This window comes from Sprattus sprattus (assembly GCF_963457725.1).
Source record: "Sprattus sprattus genome assembly, chromosome: 1".
NCBI classification, from domain to species: domain Eukaryota; kingdom Metazoa; phylum Chordata; class Actinopteri; order Clupeiformes; family Clupeidae; genus Sprattus; species Sprattus sprattus.
This window is the reverse complement of record NC_137920.1, coordinates 12,614,508-12,634,716: the sequence shown is the minus strand read 5'-3', so window position 1 is coordinate 12,634,716 and position 20,209 is coordinate 12,614,508. Positions and strand designations below refer to the sequence as shown.

General features: G+C 41.9%; 1 protein-coding gene across 1 annotated transcript; it reads right to left on the bottom strand.

Moving 5' to 3' along the window:
* Positions 1–738: 738 nt before the first annotated feature.
* polr3f (polymerase (RNA) III (DNA directed) polypeptide F) lies at positions 739–19,943 on the bottom strand. Its single transcript, XM_080835037.1, has 9 exons — positions 19,773–19,943; positions 19,231–19,348; positions 18,860–18,927; positions 14,111–14,178; positions 13,420–13,532; positions 11,507–11,650; positions 10,662–10,769; positions 9,979–10,170; positions 739–1,534 (listed from the first exon to the last, which is right to left on the bottom strand). The coding sequence occupies exons 1-9, from the start codon at positions 19,826–19,828 to the stop codon at positions 1,457–1,459; spliced, it is 945 nt and encodes a 314-aa protein (XP_080691163.1). The 5' UTR covers positions 19,829–19,943; the 3' UTR covers positions 739–1,456.
* Between the last annotated feature and the right edge of the window lie 266 nt (positions 19,944–20,209).

Below are 20,209 nucleotides of genomic sequence, written 5' to 3'. Positions count from 1 at the left end.
TATGCTTGTGTGTCAAATTTTGGAAACACAGAAAATGCTACTTATAAATTGTCTCTTTATCCAATAATGTTTTTAATAATCAGAGGATAGGGTTTTTACTCTGCTGTTGTCTGTGATATACTAAATCAGAACACTCGATCTAACCTGACTGGAGAGTGAAAATAAAGTCTTATGACAACGTCAACAATGTCTACTGTTTTTGTTGCACTCCGCTTAAATGTCATTCTAAACCTGATTGTTCAAATCCTTGATTGTGATTGGCTAAAAGCCGTTGTAAAATCCAGCATTACCTTACAATTTGACCTGATTACATTCCATATTACTGCGCAGCAATTGGCAAGGCATTCATATAGCGCATTTCATACCAGTGTTCCATCTGGCTGTTGCGTTGCTTCAAGGGTTGCGTGGCAACGATTTATTTAGGAACTATAATTTTTAGTGGCGGAAGAATGACGGTTTATCATTAAACTATTGTTTCTTAAATTGAATTGTCTTTATTTATGAAACCATATCAAATATGTGTAGTAACCGGTTTAGAAAAGCAATAAGCCCCGCGAGTCCGTGCTTTGCGCTGATTTTAGAACAGGTAAGGGGGTTTAACGGCACTCCGCTTCGCGTCGTGCCTAACAACTCCCTTACCTGTTCTAAAATCAGCGCAAAGCACGGCCTCTTGGGGCTTATTGCTTAATTTAAAACCATAAACAAGTTCATATTTAATTACATATTTATTGGCTTCTTCATGAGGCACCAGGGTAAAATAAATCACATAGCAAACACATTTCAGACATCTGGCTTCTGCGCTGGGTGTATATTCTAGTGCAAGCTCAAGGTAACCAATGCAGACCCTGCTCTTACCTCTGGAAACCTCGCTCGAGTTAATTATGTTCCACTCCAAAAAAAAAAAAAAAAAAGAAACACTCTGAAAAGCTCTCCAAACTGAAAACAGGTCTGTATAACAAGTAAAAGTCATGTTCAGGCACCAGTGAGAGAGCCAGTACTGAATTAACAGATAAGGAACTAATCGACCCTGATCTGGAACAACCAGCCCTGATCTGGAACTAACCAGCCCTGATACGGGACAAATTGGTCCTGACCTCTGGTCACGGACTTGGCCATGATCTGGCATGGATCAGACCTGATCTTTCACAGTTTGTTCCTCACCTTGCCTACAGATCAGCTGAACAGCAAGCACAGGACACCTACAGTGTTGTTGTAAACAATCAAACTGAAACTAGAGACACAGGAAACACTGACATTTGTTGTCTTCTGTTTTGTTTGATGGTTGCTGAAAGGCATAAGAGCTTCACATGCAAGTCCATATAAAGAAGTTCCACAGATGCACAGAAGTATTCCTTTCATACTTTTGTCTTCCAGGAAAAAACGATGCATGTTCTTTCTCAACAGAGAAAATACAGGAGGTGGAAGGACTAAGGTTGAAATGCTTAAATGCAATTGGTCAAAAGTCCAGCCACTCAGACATGTAGATGCAGTTTGACGGCGAGATCTCTCCTCCCTCGTGACAGTCATCAAACACCTGGGAACAGAATAGAAAAAAGTAACCCTTTAGCAGTGAGTTTTCTGCAAAACATTACAGAATTGTTTAATTCATCATTACGTTAACTGCCATTCATAAGGGTCGCTTCAGTTCATTATTACACCATCAAATGGAACCTTCAGTTTGCAACATTCTAATCACATATCTGTGATCGTACTCCTAAAAGAGGAATAGACCCTTTTATGACCTACGTCATAAACGTTAAGCGCAAACATTCTGGAGGCAAAAAAGCGGAAATTTTAGCCATAGTTAGTGACAGTGCAAGAGGATTTTGGAGAGATAAAGCTAAGGATTTCTTCGTCTCGGTTTCTTCGTTAAAAAAATGCCATCTTGTTGTGTTGTGGGATGCCAAAACAGGTCAACTAAAAAAAAAAGGTCTCAATTTCTACCGCATTCCTTCGGGGAAAAGACTGTTTAATGCAAACAGGCGTAGATTCTGGCTTCAAGCTATAAAACGAGTGGACTGGACTGAAGACATCATTAAAAATGCACGCATATGTGGGTCACATTTTATATCCGGTAAGTGAATTTTGTTTATGTTAGCTGACTTGAAATTGTGTTAGTTAAATCTGAGATAACTTAGTTGGCCAAAACAGCTCCCTAGATAGCTAATGTTATCCATATCTAACTTTAGCCTTGCAATTTTAGGTTAACTTAACGTTAACGATATCTAACCATTAACGTTAGCTAACCGTTAATGTTAGCTAGTTCATAGTACATTCATTTATTCATTTCATACACTTATACAATGCATACAATGATCGTGGGTTGAGTCTGTGCTTAATTTACTCGTAGGAAAAGCCTCAATTAACTACGAAAGCCCCGACATTGTCCCTTCGCCAGAGACCTGAAGCTAAATTGGAGAGGTAAGGCGTGTTTGCTCTTGATAAGTTAGCAGCCAACAGTGCCTGCAACCTAGAGCAGGTGATGTTAACTTATGGCATCAAAGCTAGCTATCCAAGGTAACATCGCCTGCTCTGTATTGCAAGCTTTGAGAGAAATGACAGTCAGTAGTTACCTCTATTATGTGCAATCTAATCTTACAGATTTTCAAAGGAATAAACTGCTATCTGAGAGATCTGTTAAATCACCTTCCCTATTGACTACTGATCTTTGCCCTGGTGAGAACACACTTTTCAATTCAATCAAACATGTAAAATGTACTTGTGCTACTCATTATTTGTGTTTTACATGTGTTGTCAGTAAAACTTATAATTCCTGTCTTCACATTAATGTCTTACAGTTGAAGATGAGCCCCATTGGAAGAGGATGCCATGTGCCCAAAGAAAGATTATGAAAATCTGAGGCACATGTATGAACAGATTCAGGTTGAATATGTGAGCCTGCACTAAGAGTTTGGTGAAATCCAAAATGAAAACAAGAAGCTAATAGAAGAGCTTCAGAACAACAAGTATTCTTACCACTCAATCAGAAATAACAGTGTACAGTTTCTTTTTCTCACAGGAATAACTACTATAATCTTTGACTGGTTATTGAAAAAACTAAAAGGCAATGTAGAAAAGTTTACTGAAATACGTACCCTGGGAGATCACCTACTGATTGTGCTTATGAAACTTAGATTGGGTCTCACTAACACTGACATAGCATTTAGGTTTAAAGTATCGAACAGCACAATATCATGCATTTTGAGAACCTGGTTACCTTCTATGGCTAAAGTGTTGAAACCACTTATAAAATGGCCAAGTCAGACTGCTGTTTTAAAGAACATGCCCAAAAGTGCACAGAGATTTTTATAGACAGACCTAGTAACTTGACTGCCCAGGCCCAGACATGGTCTACATATAAACACCACAATTCAGTTAAGTATTTAGTTGGCATTACACCCGCCGGGGCCATATCCTTTCTATCCCCAGGTTCGGGTGGCCGGGTGTCAGACAAGCAGATTACCAATCAATGGGATTTTTAGATCTTTTGGAGCCTACAGATGACATTTTAGCTGATAGGGGCTTTTTAATTAGAGAAGAGCTTGCCGCGTTTGGTGCCACCCTGCTTATTCCAAATTTCACCGAAGGAAAAAGACAACTACCAGCTAATGAGGTTGACACATCAACACAACTTTCACTTGTAAGAATTCACATAGAAAGAGTTATTGGCCGGTGGAAGAATTTTAAAATCTTACAATCGGTCATTCCAGTGTCACAAGTTGACCTCCTAGATGATATAGTGAATGTGTGTGGTGCCCTCACAAATCTCTGCAAGTCTGTTGTTTCCAAATGATATAAAATGAACTGTGTTTGCTGATAAATGTAATCCACAAATGATATTCAGACAAATAAATGACTATGTACTATACCAGGGGTCGGGAACCTTTTTTGCCTGGAGAGCCACTTTTACCATTTTTTATTATTTTTTTTATCTCAGAAGAGCCACAAAAAGACAGTTACAAGAAAAAGTTTGGATATTTAACTAACAGTTACTTTTATTCAACAGAGTATTTTAAATACATTTTCTAGTAGTTTTTAAAGTTATTGTACCAGTAACTTGAAATGTAAATGGCAATGGGAAATGACAGAAGTTAACAACGTTACAGCGTAACAACGACATGAAGTTAACAACGTTGACAACACAACACTCGAAATTGAACATTAGGCCTACCAGAGATTAATGCGACTTCTGGTGCTGCATAGACTTGCTGATGGCCTTGTAGTCTGGCTCATATTCTGTGAGATGAAGCTTCATGCAAGCATTGAGGCTTTCGTCGTTTAAACGCGAGCGCAGGTTCGTCTTTATATTTTTCATATGTGAGAAAGATTTCTCGCATGCATAAGTGGAACGGAAAATGGGTAACACAGCAATACTAACATATTGCAATTTGCAATATGAAATGGGCAGGTCATTCCATGTTTTTAGAAGCAGTTCGTCTTGAGATGGAAGCTTTCCCATGTCAGTCCACTTGTGTTCGCTCACTGACGTGCGATTCCTTCCAAGCTGATCGTTCAGTGATTTGAACTTGCCCACCCAGATGCCAGACGAGGTCAGGTCGGCAACCTCTATTTCGAAATCTCCGATAGAAACACCAGGGATGCACAATACGTTTTTTCCTTTTCAATATTTTTCTCTAGCCTATCAACTTTAACAATAGAAGTTTTCTCGTTTACGGAAATGTAGGGAAATCTGTGATTTTGTTAGATATTGGCATGGCAACCAGCCGCGAATGTAACAATATTTTGCAGGCTATGGTTACGGAGTCAAGTGAGGTGGAAAGTTAAATTTAAATAACTCAGATAGACCTACGTATTTGTCACGAAGCCTTGTCATTTTAATATAACTAGTATTGACTGTTATTTAAGCCTTCTACTAGGCCTAGGCTGATCTCTTGATTACACGTTTTTTTTCTCCGTGTTTTTCTCCAACCCATATCGTCCGAGAGCCCCGGCCATCAGCAAAAGAGCCAGTGGTGGCTCGCGAGCCATAGGTTCCCGACCCATGTACTATACTTTCTTTATTAAATTAAAACTATTTGAACCTTGTCTTAAGCTCATGCTTTTTTACCTCTTTCACTGCTTTCTTTAAATTTGCACACAGCCGTAGTGGAAGTGGCTGTCACATTGGACACAGTGAATCATTTTACCATAGTCTGGCTTTTCACACTGTATGTAGGCTTGTGTTGTTTTACATGCTCCTGATGTACAAGATGCCCTCCCTGTCCTCCCCATCCTAACATAGAGCTCAATCTTTAACAGCACTGCTGCTGCATGGCTGCAACAAGACCCTATAGCCTGCAATGTCAGATAAAAAAAATGGTATAAGACAAAAACGAGTATACTAAATGTGGCTATCATAACAAATATAAGTTGTATTGTAGCATAAATAAGAGTTACAACGCTTTTTTTTTGTTAGATGCCAAATAGCCTGGAAAATGTTTGAAACCTCAAGAATAGGTTTGGGCTTGGACGTACAGGAGACTTAAAAGAGTGTAAATATTAGCTCATTCGCTAACATTACAGTTAACCGTGGTTGCAATGGTTATGTAGTTCCTACACGTAAACCTTGACGATGAAACGTTTATGATAAGGTCGACTTACTCTGCCATGCATGTGCAATTTAACGTGAAGCGGTAGCGTTGGTGGGTTTGTTGATAAAAACACATGGTTTATACATTATTGTCTTTGTTCCTTGTCATTGGCTTGGTAGCACCTCAGATTTTAGGACGCAGAAATCATCATTGAGGTCGCAGTACTTAATATCCTGGAGTGGACATGCCCGCAGACAACGTAGTTATAGGCATCGAGTGACTTGAATGATCGTACTGTATCTTTTGTGTAAACACTGGGTTTTTCTATTAAGTATGTATAAATATCTGTCCATTTTGATGGGTCAACTATCCAATCCGTGATCGAATATGGATCGGGAAGTTGGATTCCATAACTTAATGTCAATTTATTAACGTAACTTCCGAGATCATTAGGATAAAGCGAACGCAGGTATGAACTTAAGCCATTTCTTTTGCCCCCAGAATGCGTGCGCAACCTAGAACGCTGAGCATTGTTTACCAACGGCGAAAGGGTCTATACAGTGTGAAAGTTACAGATCCAGTAATGGCCTCTTTTGGCTCCATTTCCAACACAAACTCTTGTGAGGTCGTGATTCAATCTGTGTGTTGGACCATTTAACTATGACTGGACCTCTTGAATGATAGGGTTGATTATGTGTATATATATATATATATATATATATATATATATATATATACACACAGTCGTATGCAAAAGTTTAGGCACCCCTGATAATCTTTATTACTTTCATTTATAAATTGTTGGGCATTTGGATCAGGAACTTCTTTGTCACATATATAATACTACATGGACACAGTGATATTTTAGAAGTGAAATAAGGTAAATTAGATAAACAGAGAATATGCCAAATGTATAATAACAGAATTAGACAGGTGCATACATTTGGGCACCCCAACAGAAAAATCACAATAATATTTACTGGAGCCTCCTTTTGCCAAAACAACAGCCTCTAGACGCTTCTTATAGCCTCTGATGAGTGTTTGGATTCTGGATGAAGGTATTTTGGACCACTCTTTCTTACAATACAGCTCCAGCTCTGTAAGGTTTGATGGGTGCCGAGCGTGGACAGCCTGCTTCAAGACATCCCATGTATTTTCAATTATATTCAAGTCTGGGGACTGGGATGGCCATTCTAGAACATTGTAGTTGTTCCTCTGCATAAATGGCTTAGTGGATTTGGAGCAATGTTTCGTGTTATTGTCCTGCTGGAACACCCAACTCCGCCGTAACTTCAGCCTGGTTACAGATTCTTGAACATTATTGTCAAGAATTTGCTGGTACTGAGTTGAATCCATGCGACCATCAACTTTAAATAGATTTCCAGCCCCTGTACTACCCACACAGTCCACAGCATGATGGACCCCCCACCTAATTTTACTGTGGGCAGCAAGTGTTTTTCTAGGAATGCTGTATTAATTTGCCTCCATGCATAATGCCTCTTGTTGTGACCAAATATCTCTATCTTTGTTCCAAAATTAGCCTGGCTTGTTCAAATATAGTTTGGCAAACCTCAAGCGAGCTTGTTTGTGGCGTGTGTGCGGAAAAGGCTTCTTCTGCATCACTCTCCCATACAGCTGTTTTCTGTGCAATGTGCGCTGAATGGTTGAGCAATGCACAGTGACACCATTTGCAGCAAGATGACCTTGCAGATCTTTGGAGGTGGTCTGAGGGTTATTCTTGACCATTCTGACCATTATTCGCCTTTGCCTCTTTGTTATTTTTCCTTATCCTTAGCAAGAACTCTGCCTGTTGCCTTCTACTTCATAATAAAATTCATCACAGTGGAAACTGATAGCTGAAACCTCCAGGATAACTTTTTGTAGCCTTCCCCTAAACAAAACTGCTGAACAATCTTTGTTTTCAGATCATTTGATGGCTGTTTTGATGCCCCCATGTTGCCACTGTTCAGAGGAGAATCAAAGAGAAGCACAACTTGCAATTGGCTACCTTAAATACCTTTTCTAATGGTTGGATGCACCTTTCTATGGAATTATAGGCTTGACGAGCTAACCAGACTAATTCTGTGTTGCATTTTATCAGCATTGAGTAGGTACAGGTATTCAAATCAACAAAATTATGAGGGTGCCCAAACTTTTGCACAGCCTATTTTTTACATTTGATTTAATTTCACACCAATAAATACTGCTACACTAAATATCTTTGTCTGGAAAACACCCTAGCACTCAGTGATAACTACAAAATAAATATTTGACCACTGTGATCTTTTTTGGTGAAGACAGAGTAAATTATCATGCAGCCTTAGAGGGGTGCCTAAACTTTTGCATACGACTGTATATACACACAGCGGGTAAAATAAGTATAGAACACGTCACCATTTTTCTCAGTACATATATTTCCAAAGGTGCTATTGACATGAAATTTTACCAGATGTTGGTAACAACCCAGGTAATCCAAACATACAAAGAAACCAGAACAAATTAGTTCAGAAATTAAGTTATGTGTAATAATGTGAAATGACACAGGGAAAAAGTATTGAACACGCTAACTGATATTTATTTAATACTTTGTACAAAAGCCTTTGTAGGTAATGACAACTTTAAGACGCTTCCTGTATGGAGAAACTAGTCGTATGCATTGCACAGGTGTGAGTTTGGGCAATTCTTCCACACAAACAGTCCTCAAATCTTGAAAGTTCCCTAGGCCTCTTCTATGAACTCTGATTTTCAGTTATTTACATAGATTTTAGTCAGGTGATTGGCTGGGTCATTCTAGCAGCTTTATTTTCTTTCTCTGAAACCAATTGAGAGTTTCCTTGGCTGTTCACTGTCTTGGTGAAATGTCCACCCTCGTTTTATCTTCATCATCCTGGTAGATGGCAGCAGATTTTTATTTAGAATGGCTTGGTCAATTTTTCCATTCATCCTTCCTTCAATTGTGTGACATTTGCCAGTACTGTATGCCAGTGGCGGCTCCTGAAAAAATTCTCAGGGGGGGCAATTTTTTTGATAATGATTAAGGCGACCTATTCAGTAGGCACATTAAGTTATCCGATTTACTCATACAGCAAAACCTTTTTGTCCACTATTGGCAGCAACCAACAGTAATATCTCCCCTCTTTCTACATAGCTAGAGTAGCAAGATACAAGTGGAACGCTATGGAAGAAAGTTACATTCAGGAGCCTTCATAAGCAAACATGATGTGGCTCCACATTAAATGATCCCACTTTTTCATTATCCACACGTCTCAAATGTTGTATGATGTAACCTAGCTGAACAGGACACATGATATGTCCACTAACAACATAAAGGGGGCAACTTACGTCAAAACCAACGATATTTATTGACTGATCTTGAAAGTATTGGCTTACAAAAGCAAAATAGGTCATCACATAAAACATTATTTAAAGTTAGTTCACGCTGTGAAACCTATGAAAAGTGACAGTGGTATATAGATACAGACCGGGTTAGCCACTTCACGACCGCAATTTTCTTTTGTTCCAATTTCCCTCCCTTTGTAGAAAACTGTTGAATGGATACTTTTGGTCTAGGGTTTTTTGGTCAATTTATCTTCAATATTACGCTGACTAAAAAGAAGTCTCTGTCAAAGAGCGGATGAGTTGTTGTGCTGAACAGGTGCCATCTTGACATGCCTTTGTCGAAGCTGTGTGACACAACGTCCTCATTGCATTTTACCATAGGCTTTTGCGTCGCTTACTTATGACTAGACTTGGAGGGGCGAGCCCTCCCGGAAGCCATAGAGAATGCATTGAGAGCTCTGTTTTGTGAAAAAAAACGCATTTAACATGGGAGTCAATGGGAGAGGTCTGGGGCGATTTTCATTTTGCACAAGATCGCCCTGACGGGGCGGGGCCATTTGAATCACGACTCTAGGCTGACTGAATGACTGTTACCTGATTCGACAAAGACATACAGAGGCATATCAGACGGTCTAGTGGTAGAATCCGACAGAAAAAAAATATGAAATTTACATTTACATGTAGTCATGCAATTGAATTTATACATCAGGAATTATCATTTTTTTTTTTTTTTTTCTTCCTTTTCCCATAGGCAGTGCGTCGCCCCAATCGCCCTTATGGACGAGCCGCCACTGCTGTATGCTGAAAAGCAGCCCCACACCATGATGTTGCCACCTCCAAATGTCACTGTTGGGATGATGTGCAGTGCTATTTCTGATCCAAACATGGTGTGCATTATTAAATTATTTCCGTAATATATTTTCTGAACTTATTTGTTTTGGTTTCTTTGTATGTATGGATTACTTGGGTCGTTACCAACATCTGGTGAAAACAATCATGTCAGGAGCACCTTTGGAAATATATTTAATAAGAAAAATGGTGACGTGTTCAATACTTATTTTACCCGCTGTATATACATACACATACATACACGCACACACACACGTACCGGGCAGAGTCCGCACGGCGTCTTGACGAGGCCGGTGGGCTGGATGATGGGGTTGACCCCCCGGTAGAGCTTCATCTGTCCGTCCACACTGCCCAGCGTCCCCTCCTTGGCGGCGATGATGGTCATCTCCACCTTCCCGTCAAAGATCAGCGTGTTTAGGATCGTCTCAATGTCCTCCATGGACAAATCCACCTGAGGAGAGGGGACGAGAGGAGAGTTAATAACAATCACAGGAGAATGACCGTGTGTGTCCGATAGAGAACGAGTGAGTGTGCGTGTTTGTGTGTGATAGAGAGAGCATGCGTGTGTGGGTGTGTGATATAGAGAGAGCGTGAGTGAGTGTGTGTGTGTGTGTGTGTGTGTGTGTGTGTGTGTGTGTGTGTGAGATAGAGAGAGCGAGAATGTGTGAGTGAGTGTTATAGAGAATGTGTTTATACATGCATGTGTGCCTGCGAGAGAGGGAGAGAAAAACAATAAGGGAGAGAAATAGAGAGATGAATAAATAAATAAATAAATACATAGACAGACAGACAGAGAGACAGATGGATAGATAGATAGAAAGACAGATGGATGAACGGATAGATAGGCAGGTAAATGGAGACAGACAGACGAACAGATGGACAAACAGATGACCGGAGGGACAGGCAGGCAGACAGACAGACGAACAGAGTGATAGATCTTGCCTTGCTGATGCCCAGCTCTGAGATGTACTTCCAGACCTCGTGGGACGTTGCAAAGGAGCTGTTCCTCTGGACCATAGGAGACTGCTTACTGTCCCGCGCTACTTCAGCCTAAACACACACGACACGTTATAAACAGAACTTCACGCAAAAACAAAAATACATTTTAAGAACGAGAGGGAGAGAGAGACTTTCTGACTCTTTCAAACCCTTTATTTAAACATTATATGGATCCCCCCCCCCCCCCCCCCCCCACACACACACACACACACACACACACACACACACAGACCAACACCATGGTACAATTATGCACTTCACCAATTCAATATCATCAACACAGGGAGAGAAAAAAACATGGACGGGCCAGCGAAAGAGAGATACAGACAGGGAGAGAGAGCGAGAGCGCACAAAAACGAGAGAGAGACAGAGAGAGAGAGCGCGAGAACGACAGACAGACAGAGAGCAAGAGAGACAGACAGACAGACAGACACACAGACAGACAGAGAGAGAGAGCGTGCAAGAACAACAGACAGAGAGCAAGAGAGACAGACAGACAGACAGCGCACGCGAGACAGACAGACAAACAGGTAGACAGGCAGATAGAAAGACAGACAGACAGAGACAGACAGACAGACAGACAGACAGACAGACAGACAGACAGACAGACAGACAGACAGACAGACAGACAGACATACAGAGAGAGAGAGCGCACGCGAGACAGACAGACAAACAGGTAGACAGGCAGATAGAAAGACAGACAGACAGACACAGACAGACAGACAGACAGACAGACAGACAGACAGACAGACAGACAGACAGTGTAAGACCCCTCCCTCTTTGCGCACCTTGCTCTGCAGGAACTTGAAGCACTGCTGGTTGAGCACCTCCACAAACTCAGACTCAAAGTCCTGGTCGCTGTACCAGGCGCCTCCCGTCACTGACCGGTCTGGCTGGATGTTGTACAGCATGTACACCTTCTTCTTGGAGGCCTGCAAGGGTCATCACACAAGGGTCATCAGACTAGAGTAATCAAACAAGAGTAAATCACACACCAGTATTCAGACAAGAGTAATCGCACAAGAGACATCAGACAAGTCATCACACCAGACACCAGTACATGTACCAGACGTCTCACCTCCCACGAGTGTTAAAATACCCTTTCTTCACTCTAAACATGGCACACCTACTTCTGCCACGCACACAGCAGCCGTCACACAAGACGTATGACCTCCCACTCATACTTAAGTCCCACTTACTAGACTACATCCATCAGATCACAGGAAAAACAATCAATACTAGAGTTCCTCTTGCTAGACTACATCAATACTAGAGTTGGTGTGGAGGTGGTAAACACCTACAAATACTTTGTAGTTCATCTGGAATTTAAACTGGACTGGTCAGCGAACACTGATGCAATCTACAAGAAGGGTCAGAGCCGGCTCTACTTCCTGAGGAGGCCGAGGTCCTTCAATGTCTGCAACAAACTCCTACGCATGTTTTACCATGCTGTTTTTGCCAGCGTCCTCTTTTATGCCGTGGTGTGCTGGGGAGGCAGAAGAGGGAGGCAGGGCGACTGGACAGGCTGGTGATGAGGGCGGGAGCCGTTGTTAGCACTGAACTGGACTGCCTCACAACAGTGGCGGAGAGAAGGACCCTGAGGCGGTTGCTGACTATCTTGGACAATGTACACCACCCACTTCACAGAACTCAACAGACAGAGGAGCATATTCAGTGGCAGACTCCGGTCACGGTCATGCTCATCAGACAGGCTGAGGAGGTCGTTTGTCCCCAAGGCCATTCAGCTTTACAACGACAGGCAGAAGGGAAGGGGGGAGATGGTATTCCCTGCATGAGTCTACCTCAGTCTGCCCACCCCTTCTCAACTCATCTCACTGTCCATCCCTTTACTGGCTATACTAGCCCCCTTGCACAGACTTAACCACTTATATTCTGCACAATCTATTTGCACTATCCACGCACACAAGCTCAAGAAGACTATCTTTGCACTATCCACACAAGCACAAGGACACTAGCTTTGCACTATCCACACAAGCACACTATCTTTGCACTATCCACACAAGCACAAGAACACTATCTTTGCACTATCCACACAAGCACACTATCTTTGCACTATCCACACAAGCACAAGGACACTAGCTTTGCACTATCCACACAAGCACACTATCTTTGCACTATCCACACAAGCACAAGAACACTATCTTTGCACTATCCACACTAGCAGAACAAGATCACTTTCATCCTGGGCATCTACACTTTCAAAATCAATGCATATTGTACCTTATAGTCAGACCCACTCGTTGTGAACATGTTCTTCCTACATGTATGTGACTGATCTAAGTATGTCTGAGTGTATAAGTGTATAAAATACTGGATTACCTAACATTTCCCTCTGGATTAATTAAGTATCTATCAATCTATCTATCTACCCATATATGTCAATGATATCACAGGAAGAACAATCAAGACTAGAGTCCCCTTAACTTGAATATATCCATGAGATCACAGGTAACACAATGGATACTAGAGTTCCCCTTACTAGACAAGATCCCATGGGATCACAGGAAGAGCAATCAATAGTGGAGTCCCCCTTACTAGACTACATCCATCATATCACAGGACTCTCTCACACACACACACACACACACACACACACACACACACACACACACAGACACACACACACACACAGACACACAGACACACAGACACACAGACACACAGAGCGGTGTTGACTCACAGCGACAGATTTAACGGCCTTGATGAGCTTCTTGCTCTCCAGGTTCTTCAGGATCTTGTTGATCTCCGTCAGAGGGAGGTTACTCTTGAACCGGATGTCTCTGCTCCAGATGCCTGAGACGGACGGAAGGACGGACGGACGGACACACACACACACACACACACAATCACACAAAGAACACAGTGAACATCACGAAAGAGTCGAGGAGATCATAATATGTCAATGTGAAGGATTATGAGTTGTTAAGAATGACACCTTTGATGTAAATCTATAGGCCTACATCTGTAGGACATGAAGATGCTTGGAATGGACGACGATATAATCATAATAAGTCAACATGAATGATAGTGAGTCGTTAAAAATGACACTTATCCAAAAGTTAAAGAAAATGTAAATACGTGAATTATTTGTGATATAAATCTATAGGCCTCAATGACATGAGCTAAATGAAACACAGATAAGCTGCAATATCAGTCAGTGTGTGTAACATTCAAACAACAAGTAATCATATAACAACTGGACATATGATCTTTTAACAACTTATATATTTGAAACTTCATAATCATATAACAAATTGACATATGTAGGATGCTTCATGATCTTGATGAGACAGATTAATTCACATTAACAACACATACATAAATAGGGGAGGGGCTGAGAGGGGAACCCGTCAAAAATTCAGTTTGCCCACCTTTGTTTCCGGCATCTTCTATGACCTGGTAGACCAGCTTCTCCTGATTGTCCGAGCCCTTCATCTTGCTGTAGAGATGGATAAATAGTCATCAGACACAGGGCACTGGAGACTAGAGATGCGCGGTTGGCGGTTGCACCCGCGGACTCCGCGGTTAAACTGCGGATCGGGCGGATGACGTGACAAAAAATTATATTTTAATTAAATTCGGGCGGGTGGCGGTTTACCCAAAGAAATTCAAAATATATACACATTGTTAAATGTTGTTACCTACATCCAAGCACATTTTGAAATAATAAAATTTTCATCAGGCAGTAAATTGGCCTTGTTCCGTGTATGCATACAAAGCAAACAAAGGAAGCAAAAAAGTTTAAATTAAGTGACGCTCCCTATCATGTCGCGTCTCTTTGCAACGCCGCAAACCTGCAAGCTATGAGTCAGCTGTCAGTATTGGAAGAAGCCTTAGGCCCAATCCCATTTTTAATCTCTACCCCTACCCTTACCCCTACCCCTTCGCCTTCGCTTTTTCAAACGGAGGGGTAGCCGAAGGGGTTGAAACGCTAGCCCTTCGAATTGGGATAGCACTTCAACAATTACGTACGTCATCAGTACGAAGCGTCAGCTGTTACGTTACCGGAGAGCGACAGCTGTCACTCACCAGACATAAACAAACATGGCGCCTGCAGCTGTTATTTACACAATGCAACATTTCATCAAACAAGTTTTATAATCATGAATTACAAAGAAAATACTTTCATTTGTGTGATGCTTTCCCTGCTGTTTCCGACATTTTTAAATGGACTCGCGCGATGTTTTTTTTTTCTTTAATGATCACGGGTTCGCAATGCATTGAGGGAAATCAGTCTACCCCTCCGTTTGAAGTGTGCCCTCGGAAAATCTCCGTTTGGAGGGGTAGAAAGCGCTTCCCCTTCCCCTACCTTCTGTCTTAACGTGAATTGGGACAGCCCTACCCCTCCACATGAACGCGCAAAACGGAGGGGAAGGGGAAAGACGAAGGGGTAGGGGGAGAAATGGGATTCAGCCTTAATGTGTCGTAGATGAAACTGCCTGGGTTTTTTTGTTTCGTTAGGCTATTAGTTATATTTTAAAACAGCCAGTCATTGTAGCCTACCACTCGTGGAATAAGGAATTTCAAAGAGATGATGGAGTGATTTGACTCAGAAGTGACATTGGGCATTGTCAGCGCGAGATGAACAAGTTAAACTTCTAGCTCAGTAACATCACCAGAAAGAAGGTAAGAAAAATAGTCGGAAAACTTTGATTTGCAAGGCAAGCAGGCAAGTGTTGGGGTTGTTACAGTATAAAGCCTACAATGCGGTGAAATTTCGGCGTTTCCTTCTAAACTAAAAACAGTAGGCTATATTACCATAGTAAAATGGTGTACCAAATTGCGTTTTATTACAATGATAAAAAAGTGTAGGCCTACTAGCCTATGGTAAGGTCAGGTTTGCCGATGTGCTTGGCTATTTTAAAGTTTCTCCCTGTGCATCGATCGGAGACAGACGTCACTTCACTGATAATATTCGGGGGATAGGCTACAACATAGCCAATAGGCTTTCATACTAGGGGCTTTATCCTTTAAATATCTTTGCGGCATTGGATCAGTCTCCTTTCAAGAACAGGCAAGAACTTTCTAGCCTCGCGTCAGCAGCGCCTATATCTAAAAACAACAGGCGGATGGCGGGCGGGTGCGGTTTTGAAAATTGGTCAAAAAAATTGGTGCGGATGGATAGCGGACGGATCATGCGTTTTGTGATGCGGTTGCGGATGAAATAATAGCCCATCCGCGCATCTCTACTGGAGACACGATGGTTGGTTTACACCAGAGGGGATTCTGGGACGCGATGGTTGGTTTACACCAGAGGGGATTCTGGGACGCGATGGTTGGTTTACACCAGAGGGGATACCCTCACCTCTCCCATGGCCATTAAACAAAACCAAACACATCTTTCAGATTTGATCTGTACAGTGACATTATCAATTCACCAGATTACAAATTCTTCTTACGAGAATAACTAATTGGATGCCATCGCGTCAGGGATAATGAATTCAACATGCTGAAAGTCTATGTGTGTGTCACCTTAGGCTGGTGTTATGGGCTACATGTCTGTGTGTGTGTAACCTACCTGTTAGTTAGTAGCTTCATGTCCAGGTGTCAGTTACTTTATGCTGGTGTTAGTGGCTACATGTCTGTGTGTCTGTTACTTTAGGGTGGTGTTAGGGGCTAATGAATGTGACATGTATATGTGTGTGTTACTTTAGGGTGTTAGTTAGTAGCTTCATGTCTATTTGTCAGTTACTTTATGCTGGTGTTAGTGGCTACATGTCTGTGTGTCTGTGTGTGTGTTATCTTAGGGTGGTGCTAGTGCCTACATGTGTTACTTTAGGGTGGTGTTAGGGGCTAATGAATGTTACATGTCTATGTGTGTGTTACTTTAGGGTGGTGTTAGTGGCTACATGTCTGTGTGTGTGTGTTATCTTAGGGTGGTGTTAGTGCCTACATGTGTTACTTTAGGGTGGTGATAGGGGCTAATGAATGTTAAGGCATTTTTATGCTACTCCGTACGACACGTTTTTGGGCACATAGGAACGCCTTCAGGTAAGTGAAACGCCTTCTCCGGTAGCTGAAACGCCCTCTCCGTGCTCTCCAGAGACGTCGGACAGCTCTCCGTGTCCCCGCAAAAATTTCTGTCGGTCCGCTCATGGCGACGGATACTCCTTGGCCGTGATTGGCACACTACGACATCATTTCCATACGACATCAACTCCGGAAACTAACATTTCTGGACCTAGCGTTTCCTGTTTCATTACCTTTATATCCATATATATATATGCATAACAGCCACTGTCAAAGGCGCAGATCCTTTCCTTGAAAACTATTCCCTGTATATCACAATACATGAGCCGGCCCAAGTAGCCTACTGCCAGAGAACCAGCACGAGCGACGGCAATTAAAGATGTGTTTCAACAACAGTAGAAAACTGTGTTTGCTCCGTATTTTACTGAACTCATAATTATATGACAGTGGTATTAGTTACAGTTGAGACACCCGAAATAACGTGCATGCGCAGAAATCCTGAGACGTGATTTTTAGTCTGCACATGAATACTAACGTCTTCTTTGATCCCAGGAAATTTGAGCACACAACCCATCTCCCTTACGGAGATATTGGCGAAAGTTGTTTCATTTCAAACGTCTAGTTTTGCAAACCTGTCTAGTTTTTGTGCAGTAGTGAATAGAGTCTCAGTTTACTACACCGCATATCATGTTTGTAGAAAATGATTAAGGTGCAACAAATGGCAATAAGCATATTTAAATTAAATGATTCACATTGCAAGTAAAATGGTGCGGCTGGAGCAGATACAGGGAGGGACAACGGTGACGCGGTTTGGATGTAGCGACAAACGTTTATGTGCTGTAACAAACAGTGTTAACCAGTATGTGAGTAACGTGGGTTTTATTAAAACATAGTGTGTAATGTGTAGCTATTTCATTCCGTTTATTAACCTTTCCGGCTGTCTGTATGTATGAACTAGCCAGCAGTAGGCCTAGACGAAAGGGAATTAACCCCGAAGTTAAAAACATGTAATCTACTTCGGGAGCATTTTACTCCCCCGCATTCTCTCTACAAACTTCCATATAGACGCGGGATCAGCAGAGGAAAATCTTCTTTCCTTTTGGGAGAAACAAGGCCTATAGTGTAAGTTAAGCATATCATTTTGTTGTAGATTGCTACTTTTTCTCCCACAAAAAAAAACCTACCATGATAAAGATAAGTTTGCCCTATCAGGTGTATATATAGCATTAGACACAGTGACAATATTGTGTGTCTGCTGACACCTGTTGCATTTGAGTAGTGGCAGCTGGTGGGAGAGTAGAAATCGACTGGTGTGGAGGAGAGGTAAAGCCAACTAACGATTTCCATCGCTTAAAGACGTCATGGGGTAGCTTGTCTTTCGGGACTTAAACCGTTACTCCCCCTACTGTTCTGGAAGAGAATTGTTTTCAGCACCCACAGCCGTTGGAGTACTATAAAGGGACACAAATGCTAACTAGTACGTACTATCCGGCCGCCCGCCCACTGTCCAACCATCCGACACGACCGTTTTGTGTACTATATAAGGCCCTTTACATGTCTATGTAAGGGTGTTACCTTAGGGTGTTAGTTAGTAGCTTCATGTCTGTGTGTCAGTTACTTTATGCTGGTGTTAGTGGCTACATGTCTGTGTGTGTGTGTTATCTTAGGGTGGTGTTAGTGCCTACATGTGTTACTTTAGGGTGGTGTTAGGGGCTAATGAATGTTACATGTCTATGTGTGTGTTACTTTAGGGTGTTAGTTAGTAGCTTCATGTCTATATGTCAGTTACTTTATGCTGGTGTTAGTGGCTACATGTCTGTGTGTCTGTGTGTGTGTTATCTTAGGGTGGTGTTAGTGCCTACATGTGTTACTTTAGGGTGGTGATAGGGGCTAATGAATGTTACATGTCTATGTGTGTGTTACTTTAGGGTGTTAGTTAGTAGCTTCATGTCTATGCGTCAGTTACTTTAGGGTGGTGTTAGTGGCTACATGTCTATGTGTGTGTTGAATGTAGGGTCTGATGAATGTTACATGTCTACATGTGTGTTACATTAGGGTGGTGTTACTGATTACATGTCTATCATAGACAGTCTATGTGTGTGCTACCTTAGGAAGGTGTTAGTGGTTGATGAAAGTGAAATGGCACTCACCTTGTTGACTGGTTGTCCTTCATTCTATAGAGCAGACCATTGCTGTTCCTGAGGAGGTCCAGCTGACCCTATGCGTACACACACACACACACACACACACACACACACACAAACACAAACATTTGAGTCTAACATGACACAAAGATCACCTAGAATCATATCGAAGTGATATAAATAATAGTATCACACATAATGAAATCAGTGTCAGCTACAGTGAGCATTGACATCCAGCAGATAGCATGCAATGTCTACAAGAGTAACATTATTAAGATATGCAGCAGAAAATCTGAACTCAATGTTTTCCTGAAACGGAGTACTAGTATTGCTTAACGTTGGTCGTGGCATGTCGCCTATACAAGACTAAATCTTACCACCGACAACAGCCTGTTGATGGCCATAGCCCGCTGCTTGGGTTCCACGTGCGGCATGTCATTCTGGATCACCTGGTCAGTGATCCCGTGCGGGAACTGCCCACACAGTTCCTTAATCCTTTTCAACAGTAGGACAAAACGGCACAGAAAATTAGTGGTCGTCGAGAGAGAAGTATAATGTATACTGGTGACGTACACACATACGAATAACGTGTCGTCAGTTCGTTGCAGTTAAGTGCAAACGTTGATAAACATTAGCTTACCGAACACCCGAAAGGGAGTCGTTAACCTCTGGAAGTTTGCGAATGAGCTACCGGTCTATGCATCTTAGCAACGTAGCTCGAATAACTGTTAGTTGACTTTACATTGACCCAAAAAGCTTGCCAACACATCAATGCTTTAATAACTTCCGCATGTTAAGGGTGATAATCAATGGAAATTGGGGGGAAAAAAAGATATGAATGGATATTTATCCTTACAAACATAACGTTAGCTATCTGGCTACGGCTAGCCATATCGTCAATTCGGGGAGATGATCTGACCTGTTTTCTATGTCCACTGGATCTGTAGATTCCTTTTTCACCTTTACGTCCGCCATATTTATAATTCTTTAGTCTAATCACATCCAAGAAAAATGTAGGTTGGCAGCCGGCAAACCTCTGCAGTCTACACTACTACTACGACACTGCATGAAATCAACATTTGAGCATGGCTAGTTGGGTCCTTCATGTACGAATGACGTCGAGTTTGAGCTTTTAGAAGTCTGTGGACCGCCTGTCCTAAAAGGGTTTCGCCCCCTGTGTTCAAAACGGGGCAGATATAGCTTATGAATGCGCAATAATTACAGTGCATGAAATGCCCTGTATTGTTATTCCTAGGCTTCTTCTTCTTATTCTTGTTACCTTTTTCTGCGATTAATTCAGCCCGAACCGCTTAACGTAGAAACTTCATTCAAACTTTGTCGCGTAGGTCTTGTAAA